The sequence below is a fragment of the Dendropsophus ebraccatus genome, chromosome 8, assembly GCF_027789765.1.
Source record: "Dendropsophus ebraccatus isolate aDenEbr1 chromosome 8, aDenEbr1.pat, whole genome shotgun sequence".
NCBI lineage: Eukaryota > Metazoa > Chordata > Amphibia > Anura > Hylidae > Dendropsophus > Dendropsophus ebraccatus.
This window is the reverse complement of record NC_091461.1, coordinates 97,156,896-97,171,772: the sequence shown is the minus strand read 5'-3', so window position 1 is coordinate 97,171,772 and position 14,877 is coordinate 97,156,896. Positions and strand designations below refer to the sequence as shown.

At 43.2% G+C, this 14,877-nt stretch overlaps 1 protein-coding gene across 4 annotated transcripts in view; it reads left to right on the top strand.

Annotated features, from left to right (window-relative positions):
* The window catches only part of CACNA1E (calcium voltage-gated channel subunit alpha1 E), a 548,978-nt gene that overhangs the window by 417,584 nt on the left and 116,517 nt on the right, over positions 1 to 14,877 (top strand). For all 4 annotated transcript variants that reach the window (XM_069981148.1, XM_069981149.1, XM_069981150.1 and 1 more), the window contains one exon: positions 14,156 to 14,259. In XM_069981148.1, the coding sequence (XP_069837249.1) occupies positions 14,156 to 14,259 (104 nt within the window). The remainder of the gene's footprint in view (positions 1 to 14,155; positions 14,260 to 14,877) is intronic.

Genomic DNA, 14,877 nt, shown 5'->3' with positions numbered 1-14,877 from the left:
AAAGAGGCTGCAAGTGGGACGCCTCAAAGACGCTCAAAGACGTGCGTAAAATGGGCTGTCTAAATGGACCCTTACCTATGGAATCTTACTTACCTCCAAGGGGGGGGGTTCTCTCAATATTTGCCATTCCTTGTAAGAAGGCCCCCGGACACAACATCCAGGTACTAAACAATTGGGAAAAAAGTGACACTTATTTGCAGCTGTAATGACCGGTGGGTGTGCACCCACTTGGCTACCTGAGCAGTTTGGCTTGGGGCCACTCCTGTCTAAATGGTCACCTAGTTTTTACAGTTCATCCTTCCTATAAGAATGTGGACTTCAGTGGAGGGGGCCATCAGGTGTAGTGGTATAGGAACAAGCCAAGGTCAGGACTGGCATTGTTTTCTCATAGACATTGGATGGGCTATAATTAGAGATGAGCGAAGCAAATATGGTTACTCAAAATTCGTTGCTACTCGGGCCATCAATATGCATCGTTCTGCCAATTTGTCAAGGAAATTCTCAAAAAAACATAATGGCGGCCACACATGCTGTCTAGAGCATCACTGCATGGGAGAAAAGGATTAACCATAGTCCCTAGCGCCTGTCCAATCAGCTGAAGTCTCCTCTGTGATGTCAGCACCTCCCCCTTACCTTTTATATGAAGCGGTTCGTTTACGGAGGTGGCCAGTCGGCTGTATATGGAGGAGAGAGCAGGATGGCAGCAGGTAGTTAGAACAGAGCTGTGAGGAGAGACTAACAGCAATATAGGGACAGAGAGGAGAGGAGAGGGTAGGAGGGCTGTTTGTGTGTCATTGTTTGTTGTAGCTGTCAACCAAGTGTCCAGTTTACTGGGTGCCTATAGAAATTCACTGGGAACAGTGAAGACAGAGTCCATATTATTCATTCAATGGGCACCGTGAACTCCTAATGAGTTTTACCAATTTACTGGGATCAGTGAACTGAGCGTGCACCGTAGACGCATTCCACTCCTACTCCACTATACCCTTCTGTAAAAGTCCCAGTACTGTGGCTACTATAGATTTGGCAGTTTTAATAAAATTTGTTAAGATTCGATTTGCGAATCTTAACAAGTTTGGCCCAAAATTTGTAAAGTTCGGGAAATTTCTGGCTGCTTTACTCTTCTCTAATTATAATGATGTTTTGCTTGGATCTGTCATGGTGCCTATTATTTTGATATAAATAATGATGTGTGGACCACTATTCCTTCCATCCAACCAGGCAAATATCTTTTTTTCCCTGTACCCATTGACTTGTAATAGGTCAGATTTCTATTTTTTTAATTTATTGGATAGAACACTGCATGCTAGTATGACCTTCAAAAAACAATGGAAATCTAGTGGAAAAAATGTGATACAAGTGTCAGAGTCCAATACAAGGAGCAGGTGTAATACGCATGAATGAACAGCTGAGGGTGAGACTTTAGATTTTCCATTAAAAGTCTTTGAAGATTGCATGGTTAGAAATAGAGGCTTACAAGGAAGAGAATTAAAAAAAAACAACAACAACAACAACAACAAAAAAAAACAACAACCCTGAAGATCGAAGAATAGAATAGATAATTGGTGTGGCAAAGAGGAAGTCATTGATATATGGTGAATGTGTGATACCTGGAGTGATACCTGGAGGTTACAGCCCAAGGCAAGCTGTACATTAAAGGGTTCTTTCAGCTTTTTAATATTGATGGCCTATTCTGCCAGTAGCCATAATATTAGATTGGCCTGTTCTGAGAGTAGCCAACAATAGTAGATTGGTAGGGGTCTGACTCCTATCATTTCCATCAGTCCCAGTGGGGTAACTACCACTGTAGCAGCCATAGCGGCTGCTATGGGGCCCGCCACATCAAGGGGCCCTGTTGCCTGCTCCGGCAATACACTGGGCCCTCTGAGCTGTCATCATTTACAGCACAAGGAGGCCAAGCAGTTCTCCCGAGTTCTGCAAATGTCCCTGATGAGCGCTTGCAGTTATGCAGTTTTGACTAGACTTGAAGTCTTGTCAGTCGGGAAGGAAGGGGGCCCCAATCAACAGTTTGCTATGGGGCCCAGCCATTTTTTGTTACGCCCCTGATCAGTCCACTGCATGACGGTGCTCCGGCACTCGTCCTAGTGCTGCAGCCTCTTCAGTGTGTACCAGTGCTTGTACCTGTATTGCTGTACTGATAGTAGAGATATTGACGGGTATTGCAGTGTTGCCCCATTCACTTCAATGAAGTTTTATGAGGATAGGCCATCGATTTTATAAAGTTGAATTACCCCTTTAAATAAGTCAAAGCTAAATGCTCATTCGACTGCCAACGATCTCACTGAACCCACCCATGCTTGACTATATTATAACACTCATCCCTGCGATACCCCACTTGTAACTGTGACCTGTTTCCTATCACTCTGCCAGTTACTTTTCCATTTACATATATTCTCACCTAAGCCCAACCATTGTCTGGAGGAACCATGGACCACCCTATGTTTATTCTATAGTATAACGTGGTGACAGATTCTCATGAATATCTCCCTTTGAATTGGTTTAAGCCACAAGCCAGTATTTATCAGAGTATAATGATTAATGTGACAGAGAAGGACAATACATAGAATTAGGAGCAGCAGTAAACCTGGAGCTTTCACAGTATGCATTGTCCTGTACATTCACTGTAAAATCAATCTTGTGTAGTTATGTAAATCTTTTTTTTCCATCATTCTGTCTAATGTATATATTAGGACATTAATGCATAATAATTATGTTGCAGGGATTTTCTTTGTATCTGTCAAGCTGTTTCATAAAGCCATTGCCTCCGTCTTCTTTCACATCCCTTCTGACAGTGTTACTTATGTATGACCATCCATTCATAAAATTACAGGTTTAGCAGAGCTGACTTTTTTTTTTCATGTGCTTAGCGGCCGCAGATAGTGGGGCCCTCGTTTTGGCTCATAAGAACAAGGGGGACACGACCAGCCTAGATACACACCAGGTGTGCCTGGTGAGAAATGCCCCCCTCCCCCCCAGGGCTGTAGACTAGGACGGGGCTACCAGCAAGCTACTCTGTGCACACTACTTAATCCTGGCGGATATGCGTACGGCCATGAGCGGAGGCGAGCTCCAGGATCTGCGGCAGGCGGTTCGCCAGGATTTCACAATGTGCACATTCCCTAATAGGGTGAAGGATTTTAATTGCTTTTAGTTACATTCATGTCTCCAGGTCAAACACCAAACAACAACTAAAGAACCTATTACTGATTATTTGTCAAATCAGGCTGAATCGGGCAGATATTAACTGTCTAATAAAGACAATGGTATACTATGGTATTTAAAGGCAATTTGTCAGCTACTTTTCTATTTATTGACACTATTAGGTAGCTGTTAGGTCAGGGAAACACCTGGTACCTTTCATTTATGCATCTGTGCTTCCAGAACATAGAAGAGAGGATACCTCCATATATCTTATATTAGCAAACCTACTGTGGCTCACATATTTCCAATTTTTCTCTCACATTATTCTGGTGAGAACGAAGGTTAAACATCCCCCAAATGAATAGGACAGCAGTGCACATCCACAGCCATCGCTGCATTAAGTTTTTATGAGACCTCTTAATGATGCCGAGCTAAATATTTAATTCCCAGGGACTAGGGGTCAATAAAACTATCCTGTGTACAGAGGATTGTGTTTAAAAATATTAAGCATACTCCTTTAATCTTCACCCCAAAGGCACTGCAGTTGCATCATGACTATGTGTGGTGTCCCAACACAGGGTGCCTTAGTACGTCACTCCCTCACGTTCATACAAGTGAGAGATGTAGTATTGTGTTTTCCCCACTAGGTGTCATTACTGTCTCTACTTAACTTATTGCACAGCTGAAGAAGTAGAAGGAGTCACAGGTGTGAGTGGTTCTCTGTCCTATCCTATCTTCTCTCTCTCTCACACACTCAGCCCCACCACTCACAGTAGGGTTAACACGGCCCCTGTAGGAGAAGTTAATTCCTGGTGGGTGAAAGTAGTAAGTCTAGATACAGTTCTCAGTGTGAAAAGAAGCAAAAAAAGAAGTCTCTGCAGAAGTTAAGCCAAGGCCTGGCTTTTGCCAGGACCCCTGGCAGGGGCAAAATACAGCAAATACAGACTTTCTTCTCTATGCAAGTAACTAGGACGACTATGCAAGGCTAAGCTCTATTAAGGGAAGAGAAGACAAATAGGAGATTCCTTGCCCACACCAGGAACCTCTCTAAAATGTGCAGGGCAGTTACCTGAAGCAAGGGAATGGATCACAGTATAACAAAGCTACCATGAAAAGGTCTATGTATCCTAATGCACAGCGCAGGACAACTGGGAAACCTCGGAAGTCTGCTACACCCAGATAACCAACAGCTGGGGCTCATATTATCCACTTAGGACAGGTATCCCGCAACGAGGGGGCATAAGGCAGTTCAGAGTCAGTATAGGCATCTGTGAGTATGAGTATTCTCTTATCTCTTGTATTTCTACACTTATTCTGGCAGAGCACATTTACTACATTGGGCAGGGCCCCTCTGGCAACTCCTCTCCTTCTCTACTACAAAGCACCTACTGCTACAAGCACTGATCCTACCTCAACTATCAGCACCTATGTTCTATGTAAAGATTTGCACTGTTTTCATCACGTGTACTGTTTGCCCTGAGTTACTCTTCAGTTAAGTATTTTATTTTTACTAAAACACAAAGGACTCTTGTCTACACCTTAAGGCTGGGTTCACACTACGTATATTTCAGTCAGTATTGTGGTCCTCATAGCAACCAAAAGCAGGAGTGGATTAAAAACATAGAAAGGATCTGTTCACACAATGTTGAAATTGAGTGGATGGCAACCATTTAATGGCAAATATTTGCTGTTATTTTAAAACAACGGCTGTTATATTGAAATAATGGCCGTTATTTACTGTTATATGGCGGCCATCGACTCAATTTCAACATTGTGTGAACAGATCCTTTCTATGTTTTTAATCCACTCCTGGTTTTTGTTGCAATATGAGGACCACAATACTGACTGAAATATGCGTAGTGTGAACCCAGCCTTAAGGGGTACTCCGGCCCGGGGTATTTTTAAGCTATGGCCGTGGAGAGGGTGGTTATTGACGACGGAGGTCACTTAACTCCCCAGTTCAGGTGCCGTGTCCCGGATCGCAACGCTCGGTACACCCGTCCCTCGGCTGCTGAATGGCTGAGCTGCCCTGAGACATCACGTCTCATGCGGTAGCTCAAACCAGGAAGCGGCCGCGGGACGGGTGTACCGGGCAGCACAATCCGGGACCCGTTGCTGGAACCGGGGAGGTAAGTGACCTCCGCCATCCATAACCACCCCCTCCCTGGCCATAGCTTAAAAATACCCTCAAGCCGGAGTACACCTTTAAGCACCTACACATCTCAGAACACTTGGGCTACTCTCTCTCTCTCTCTGTGAAGGTACCAAAAGCCCAGGGTGGGTCTAACACCACTCCAGGCTATTGTGACAAGTGCCCAAGTGACCCTAAGCTCCGCCGAGGCGCAGAACCATCTAACCGGCAACCGTACCGATCATCTGTTACATATATAAATCCAGATTTACCATTCACTGTACCTTTAAGAAACAATTAATTTCAGCATTTTTTCCCCAGATATTCTTTTCTTTCTTCTTATTAATTGAGTTGATTAGATTTGGGTACAAATGTTACACTGTGAAGTGTGAGATGCAAGATCTGTGACAGAGCCAAGAAAATAATTAGCATGCTCACAGCCCGGACTCAGCTGTTGAAATGAAATAATATGACAAGCCATCCCATTGCAAGCACATGTACATGAGACAGTGGTTTCTGCCAGGACCCGTGCAGTTTTAGCCAAGATTAGAGGTTCCTATTGGGGTGTGAAAGAGTTAATTTTGGAGATTTAATGAATACCAAATGTTATTCTGGGACCAAACGCCTGGTGCTACAGCTGGGTAAGCATCATCTTTGAAGCCAACAATTCATTGTAGTATGAGGCATCTATTAAAATAATAGTTGTTGACTTGTATCTGGAGTGTTTAATTGATAAGCTAATTATTGCTTTATAATTCCTATCTTGTCAAATCTGTCTGGATTATGAATGATTGAGAATGATTCACAAATGTACATGGAGCTATCATCAGAAGTATGCGCAACACTTGTTGTGAGTCAATATTACTATCATGAGTATACTCTTAGACTAGTCAGTGCAAAACTTTTGGACCTTCTGAAGACCCAAGGATAATGACTGGGGGGCTCTGACCTTGTATGGCTAAGTACCCTTTCTAAATTATATTAAGTTTTATAGTAAGTGATATGTACAGTGTTTGGATAACGCATACCAATATTATCCTGAAATAAAGGGAATCTGTCACTAGGTTTATTCCACCTTAAGGGCGAGTTCACACTGAGTAAACATGGCGGAATCCCGCCGCGCTCAGTGTACTGCTTTGAGAGAATGGGAGAGCGCACGCTCGTCCGCTTCCTCTCCTCTCCACTCAAAGAACTAACATTCACTCTAAGCAGCACACTGAGCCGCGGAATTACGCCGTGTTTACTCACTGTGAACTGACCCTTAAAGAGGGCAGCATGAACTACTGACAGACATACTGAACAGATCGGTGTATTACTTACATAATTCTGTTCAGCCGTTCTCCTAATATACAGGAGAATAGGATTCTTTCCACACCCCTTCCCCCGCCCTCCAGCTACTCATTGACAGTTGACCGACTTTACACAGCATGGATAGATATCTGCCAATCATCAGCTGGTGGGCGGAGTTATCTGCTTCTCATGAATATTGAGGACTACTGGGCTCATACACATAATGGAGAGGACTACTTATTGTCCATGTTATTCAGGAGGATATCTCTGGATCAGCTGCACAGAACAATGTAAGTGATACATCATTCTGTTCAGCTTCTCTGGCACTAGTTTATGCTACCCTGAGATAGGACAGCACAAACCTACTGACAGAGACTCTAAGATTTTTTTGGTGACATTTTTCTATCTATATAATAAAATATTGTTGAAATCGTGCAGTGCAGTTTTCCTTTTCACCACTGGGGCTAAAACTAACCTGAGACTTCCTGTTCTGTCTTTAGTGATAAGAGGAGGCTGCTTTAAAGTAATCTGTGTAGCATTGCAGCGACATGTGACACCAGTAAATAGAGGAGACAATATCAGCTCCATGTAGAATGACCTCTTCAAAGGTCACAGGGTGCGCTCGGTAATGTTTCAGATTCATCTCAAATTGACAGACTCTGTCAATTGTCATCTATGTCTATGAGTCTTGCTGTAAAGCATATCACTAAATGCTGTTAACAATGCTGTCAGGCAAAAGGCAGCTCCAATAACAATGTAAAAACGTGAAATAAAATAAAATACTGTCAGAAAATAGAAAGAGATTAGAGTAAAAGACAACTTTTAGTATCTGGCTCTAATCAGTAAAAGAAAATGTAGGTGATACATTCCCTTTAAAGCATCAGTCAATCAATCAATCAATCAATCAACCAATCAATCAATCAATCAATCAATCATATGGCTGTATGTACCAACATATGAATTGGGTGGTTAGTCACCATAAAAATGTCTCTTTTTTGGTTTGGAGAGTTCTGTGAAAATCAGGGTTCTTGGTAATTATACATGGGCACCAATATCTCTTGTTATAATACAACAGCCACTATTGGCATGACCTATTTACCTTTACCATAGGATATTCCTAAAGTGTACCTGACCTTTTATGTAACTTTTCAGGATAACTCACATATGGATTCTATTTTCAATTGCCCCTAATCTATTGTATACAATAGAGATGAGCGAATACGATTCAATCGAGTAGGTATTCGATCGAATATTGCGGTATTCGAAAGATTCGAATTAAATCGAGTAGTGAGGCGAATACGCGTGAAACATTCGAAAGCCCTCCCATCGCAGTTGACACTTTTTAAAATCCAATCACCATGCAAGGAGGCCGTGAGGGACCCTGGGAGTACGCACGCAGCCCGAAAATGTCGTCTACCCTCATTGGATAGCTGAACCACATGACCTTGATTCTTAAATACTTGGCTCCCGCCTCTCGACCGCAGATGAGCTTTCAACCTAGTCAGGGAGAGTTATTGGAGCAGGGAGAGATAGGTTTTGGTAGCTTTTTGGTTAGGCAGGATTACTACAGAACCCAAAAGCCCTTTTCAGGGCTAAGATCAAGCGAAAAAGTCATCTCTGAATCCAAAGCACTTCTCAGTGCTAAGAAATAGATGATATAACAGCAGCATCAGCAGGTGTATTCATTCCAGTACCCTGTGTGTACAAGTGACTTATAGTTTCCCTGTTTAACACCACTAAGGGCACATTATACATACTATTCCAGTAGCCCACTAAGAGCACCTGATATATACTGTTTCAGTAGCCCAGTAAAAGGCACGTCATACATTCTGTTCCAGTAACGTTCATACAGCATTACGCGTGATACACGCGAATAACATGACGTTCTGCGGACGCACATTGGAATCATGTATGTAACACTGCACAAGAAATACGAAGGAAATGTGTGAACGTTGCCATAAATGTTCGTAAAGCGTTCGCAAATATTTTTCTTTAGCAACTGCAGAGAGTGGCATTATACTGCGATTTTGGGGTGTTGGGTGCACCCAGGCATGCTCCCCCTAATGTCCCAGTGTCATTTGGAGGTGTTTGCATCATTTAGGGAGGTTTTATGGGGGACTTGGTGACCTCCAAGTGGTCGAATTTTGATTTCCAAGTGGCGCGAATTTTTTTCCCATAGAGTATAATGGGATTGAATACTCGTTCGAATAGTCGATTCGAATTCTCGAAAGTCTAATATTTTACTACTCGCTCATCTCTAGTATACAACTATCTTCTATGATGTTCTTCTGTAAATAGAATGCTATGGAAAAATACAACACTGGCTACAAGCTGTGATGGCCTCTTTATATGGTCTCTCTCTGCCCGGTCTCTATATGCAACTTACTCCTCTTTGGTCCTCTCCTCCACAAATCTGTAACCTAATCCCTCAGTGAACTGATCAAAGTCTCATTAGACATGATAAACTTTGCAGTTTTTCAAGGTGATATACAGGGGGTCAGCTATAGTATGTGCTAATATACAGTTTATGGCTATGTTCACACAACGTCTTTTGAGCTTAGTTTAAAATGACGTCCATTATTTTAAGTCTAAAATAACAGACGTTATTTAGCTGCCTAGCCTCCCCTTAGTGCAATGACTGGTGTTTGTACATTATTCTAGTTTGGGTTACTAATTGGCCTTTGGGTGTGGCTTAATTGAAAAATCCATTGACTTTATTAGTAAAAATGGAGAAAGAACGGTAAGAAAAAATAACTGTGTGTGAACAACTAACAAAAAACGTCCGCTGTTTGCAAAAGACGTCCAAAAATAATGAAAATGTTTATTATTTTGACGTCCGCGGTAAAAAATTCCATTATTCAATGCATTGTGTGCATTGGACATCCGTCTTCCCATTAACTTCAATGCATTGCCATTGCAGTCAATTAAATTGCGGCAAAAGCGGACGTTATAAATATAAAAATCGACAGCCTTTTCTTTATTTTTTACGTTGAACATAGCCTATATATATTTATTTTATATTTATATAGATTTATATTTATTTATTTATTTTAATATACAGTTATGTATTTGTTTATGTAATTTACAGTTATCTTTTTTACTTTTTTTTTTTTACTATTGAATACCCAATGAGCTTTTTTTTTCTTCTTTTTGTTAAATACAGTTGTCACTGTTGTGACAATAACTCCTCTCCAGATTATTAGGCAAGTGGTTAGTTGTTACACTACACAAGTTTACTAATGGCCATTGTCAAGGAGATGGATACGTTGGAAGGGGCTGGCTTGAGAACAACGTTTAGATTGCTAATTGCAGAGTTTGTAGGAATCACAGAAGGGAGGGAGACTCCAGCCTATTATTAAAGAAATTAGTTGAACAAGGGCCCAATTTAGTATTTTCTGAATTGCCGGGATCTCTCCAACACTTTTTTGTTGCCTAGTCTTGTTTTCTGTCGGGTATTTATAAAACTGGCATCTAGTAATCTAGAAAGTCCAATAATCCAGTATCAAATATTGGTACTATCGTGTTTCTCTGAAAATAAGACAGGGTCTTATATTATTTTTTTTCTCTGGAAATGGCTCATATTTATTTTTAGACTAGGTCTTCTTTTCAGGGAAACACAGTATGCCCCTACACTGTAGCCCCACTCCATATGGTAGTCAGCTGCCATACTGTATGTCCTACTGTCTCTAGGCTCCTATAATATAAGTCCACCTCTATTTAGTCCTCCATACCTCTCTCCCCCCTCTGTGCATCTTCTTACCACTCAGTGTCAGGGATCTGGTCAGCTGACTTTAACTAGGGCTTATTTTTGGAGTAGGGCTTATATTTTAAAGTGGACCTGTCATCCCGGTGGAGCCCCTTATACTTATCCCCCTCTTGACGTCCCATCCCGGACCCCGTCCCGCTGAGGAGAAATGCCCGTCGGAAGCCGTGCGCGCGCTAACCAGAGATGAGTCCGAGTGGAGCAGTAATTCTCTATGAGCGTCAAACTCATCTCTGGTGAGCGCGCGCATGGCTTCCGACGGGGATTTCTCGGCGGTGGGATGGGGTCTGGGACCGGGACTTCGAGGAAAGGTTTAAGGGAACCTGTCACCCCGGCACCTCCCAACCCCCCGTTAGAGCCCCCTATACTCACCTAATCCTGCCGGGTCCCGCTTCTGGAGGTGGTCGGGTGACTGAGATCTCAGCCGCTGCAGCCCAGCATGTCCAACACCCATAGAGAATGACAGGAGAGTCCAGCGCTCCGTCATTCTCTATGAGCGTTGGACTCATCTCTCAGCGCGCGCACCGGGCTGCAGCGGCTGAGATCTCCGTCACCCGACCACCTCCAGAAGCGGGACCCGGCGGGATCAGGTGAGTATAGGGGGCTGTAACGGGGGGGTCGGGCGTGCTTCACCCCAGGGTGACAGGCTTACTTTAAGTCTACTCCAAAAAGTCTTATTTTCAGGGTAGGTAGTATCACACTTTGATAGCACAGTGTGCCCAGAACATGAGAGCTGAGCAATTATACACACAGTACTATATGCACTGTCAGGGCAGTTTCTAGGTCATTTTGGCAACAGGGCAAATCTTGATAAAAGCGCCCCCTCCCCCCCCCACCTCACTCAGTTCTGCTCTGGGGAAGGAAGGGGGCTTTTATTAAGATTCAGGATACTAGGAAGAAGCAGTGTGTGTATTGCAGCATAGAGCAGTGCAGCGCTCCTAACAGATAATGTTCTACTCACTTTCCCTTTTTCTCTCCATCCGGCTCAGACCACCATGACGGTTTCTTGCAGCTACAATTCATCTCTTCTGAACCTGCCAGACAAACATCTCAGGATCCATACATATCCAGGAACTTCCTTCCCCTTTCCCACCTATAAGGTCCCAAACTGTATGCTGGGAAAGCTGGATGACCTCCATTACACTGACATAAAGGATGCTGGGAAAGCTGGGTGACCTCCATTATACACTGACATACAGGATGCTGGGAAAACTGGGTGACATCCATTACACTGACATACAGGATGCTGGGAAAGCTGGATGACATCCATTACACTGACATACAGGATGCTGGGAAAGCTGGGTGACCTCCATTACACTGACATACAGGATACTGGGAAAGCTGGGTGACCTCCATTACACTGACATACAGGATACTGGGAAAGCTGGATGACCTCCATTACACTGACATACAGAATGCTGTGAAAGCTGGGTGACCTCCATTACACTGACATATAGGATACTGGGAAAGCTGGATAACCTCCATTATGCTGACATACATTATCCTGAGAGAGCTGTATGACCTCCATTATAAACTGACATACAGGATGCTGGCAGATCTGGATGACCTCCATTACACTGACATACAGGATACTGGGAAAGCTGTGTGACCTCCATTACAGGATGCTGGGAGAGCTGGGTGACCTCCATTACACTGACATATAGGATGCTGGAAGAGCTGGGTGACCTCCATTACACTGACATACAGGATGCTGGGAGAGCTGGGTGACCTCCATTACACTGACATACAGGATGCCGGGAGAGCTGGATGACCTCCATTATACTGACATACAGGAATAGGGGAGAGCTGGTGACCTCCATTATACACTGATATAGTGACATACAGGATTAGGGGAGAGCTGGGTGACCTATCAGCTCTGGCGCCGGGGGCGGGGCTTATCGAAGGGGGGGGGCGGGGCTTATCGCAGAGGGGGGAGGCGGGCTTATCAGGACGTATCGGCTCCCTCTGTGCAGGATCCCCCACCAGCTACTCACCTCTGTCCCTGCAGCCTCTAGCTCCTCTTCAGGTCCCTCCGTCCTCTTCTGGCTTCCGGTGCAGGCAGCCACCTGTCATACACAGCCGCCTGCACAGGAAGCCTCTCTGTCTCTGCCCCAGCACTGTTTCCTTTAGCTGTGCGTGCATACGCACAGCTAAAGGTCTCTCTGGCCAGGGGACCTGGAACTTAGATTCCAGATCCCCCGGCCAGCCCTGATAATGCGGGAGCTGCGGGCCGGGTACTATCGGGCGCCGCCTGGCGCCCCCTAGCTGTGGGCGCCCCGTACGGTGGCCCGGCTCGCCCGGCCCTAGAAACGGCCCTGTGCACTGTACAAGGTCTTAGCATATATGGCATATGTATCCATAGAGGACCATTACTTAACAGAAGCCAAAAGACTATCATATTTCCAGATTCTATTTCAGTGGTATATGTTAAGGTTTATAGGGTTTATTGGATTGCAGTCGACAAAATCTGCAGAGTTTCCAACACCAAAATTGACCAAAATTAAACCTAATTCACTTTTCTGGTATTGTAAGACAGTGGAGAATCCCTAGTAATGCACAGTACACAGTCTGTATGACAGCACCCGGGGTGTCTGTATGTTCATGTTAGAAATCAGACGCACTCCTTCTGTTGCTGCATGGTGCCCTGGATATTTCTCCTACATATTGTGATGTTACATACCATATGTTTTTGTTCACAGATTCTTATGGAGTAAAGTAAATATTAAAGAAATATTACTATATGCTCATAAAATATGTGTTCCTTTATATTTATCCTATCCTGACAATATATAATATATGATATAAAATGGGGCAAATAATTATGATCCATTTGGCTGGATTCACTCAGAGGTTTGCTGTTTTTTTTTTTTTATGAAGTTTTTAACATCTTAGGGTGCTACTGCACAGACCAATGATGGCCCGATCAATACTGTAAACGAGCTAGATCTGCTAGATCGGCGATCATTTACTGGGTCTATTATACGGCCCGATAATCGTTTAGCAAGGGCTGCACGGACATCTTTAGCAGTGAGCAGTTTACATCAACTCTTGACGTTCCTGTTGTTCTCCTGCACTTTATTTCCTCCCCGGTCCCACACGCTGCAGCCTTAGACCACCACGGCCATTGATTGACTGAGCGGCCTGTCAGCTAAGACAGGCTACTCTGAAGCTGCAGGGAACGAGGACGAAGCAGAACACAGGAGAACACCTGTAATGTGGATACTGTAGGTGACTGATGATTTTAGGTATGGCCCTAAAGAAATGATCAATAATTGGCCGAATTGGGCACATTTGGCCGGTTATTGATTTGCAAGTTCAGATTGATAACGTATTATGGCAGCCTTAAAAAAGGTAGTTTGTTAATTTTTGAAGACACAATACATTTTGGTATTATCTTCTAAGCCCAAGAGAGAAGCAGTCCTTCAGCCATGGTTTCCTAGAGGTTTCCTTCACAGGGTTTTTTTCCCTCTTTTGAGAAAAACTTGAAAAGAAGTACAATCAAAGTTTAAAGTTTCACAGCTATGATGTTGCAATGGAGAGCCAGGTGCAAGTTGCAAGCAAGCGATAGTGGACCAATTTTAACTAACTAAGCACAGGAGTTGGCACCAGCATAGGTCCAAAACTGTTTAAAAGGCATGAAGTCGAGTAGGAACCTCATACTTTTTTTGTAATTTTCTTTGTATCTTCTGAGAGATAACATATTTGCAACTCTGTTAAAGAGATGCAATGTGAAAATTGGAAGAGGAGAAAGAAATATTTGCACTGTTTAGCACAATGTGGTATTTATAACTTTTTCTTTTCTTTTACAGCATTTTGGCCACGGCAGGTACTCACTTTAATACTCACGTAGACCTGCGTACCTTGCGGGCAGTGCGTGTACTAAGGCCACTGAAACTAGTCTCTGGAATCCCAAGTAAGTGTAACTTTCTTTTGTTAAGCTATATCATTTTTCCAAAGTTAATGGATGAAAATGTGATAACTTTTAAAATGCATGTTTGTGACAATGAATACACAACAAAAAACTATGGGCATAGATTCTGAATCACTGCAAAATTTATTTATCATAATTATGATGATAACAAAATAAAAACAATATATAAAAACTCACTAAAAATATTTAAAAACAACCAGGTACAATACATATATATTAGACAACAACATAGGATGAATGGGTGATCAAATATTAGGTGCGTCGCAATGGTACAAAAACGGTACAAAAAATGGTATTCCGTACAAAAACCCCTATTCCAGCAATATTATGGCACAAGACAAACCAGAGATAATCATAAACCTTATCAGCACTCACCCATTCCACCTATGAGGGTCACAGCTGAGGGAAGGTCGTGTGAAAACTTGTCAACCTCAGAAATTGATGGAAACACAACGGAAATGGACAGGAAACAGTACGGGCAGCATATGTATGCATGCCTCTGAGGCTGCCTAATGGTACCATTATGCCTAACTCTGTGCAACAGCCTGGTTAAAACAGAGGGACAGCAATGCATTCTGGAACCTGTAGTTCTGAGCACAT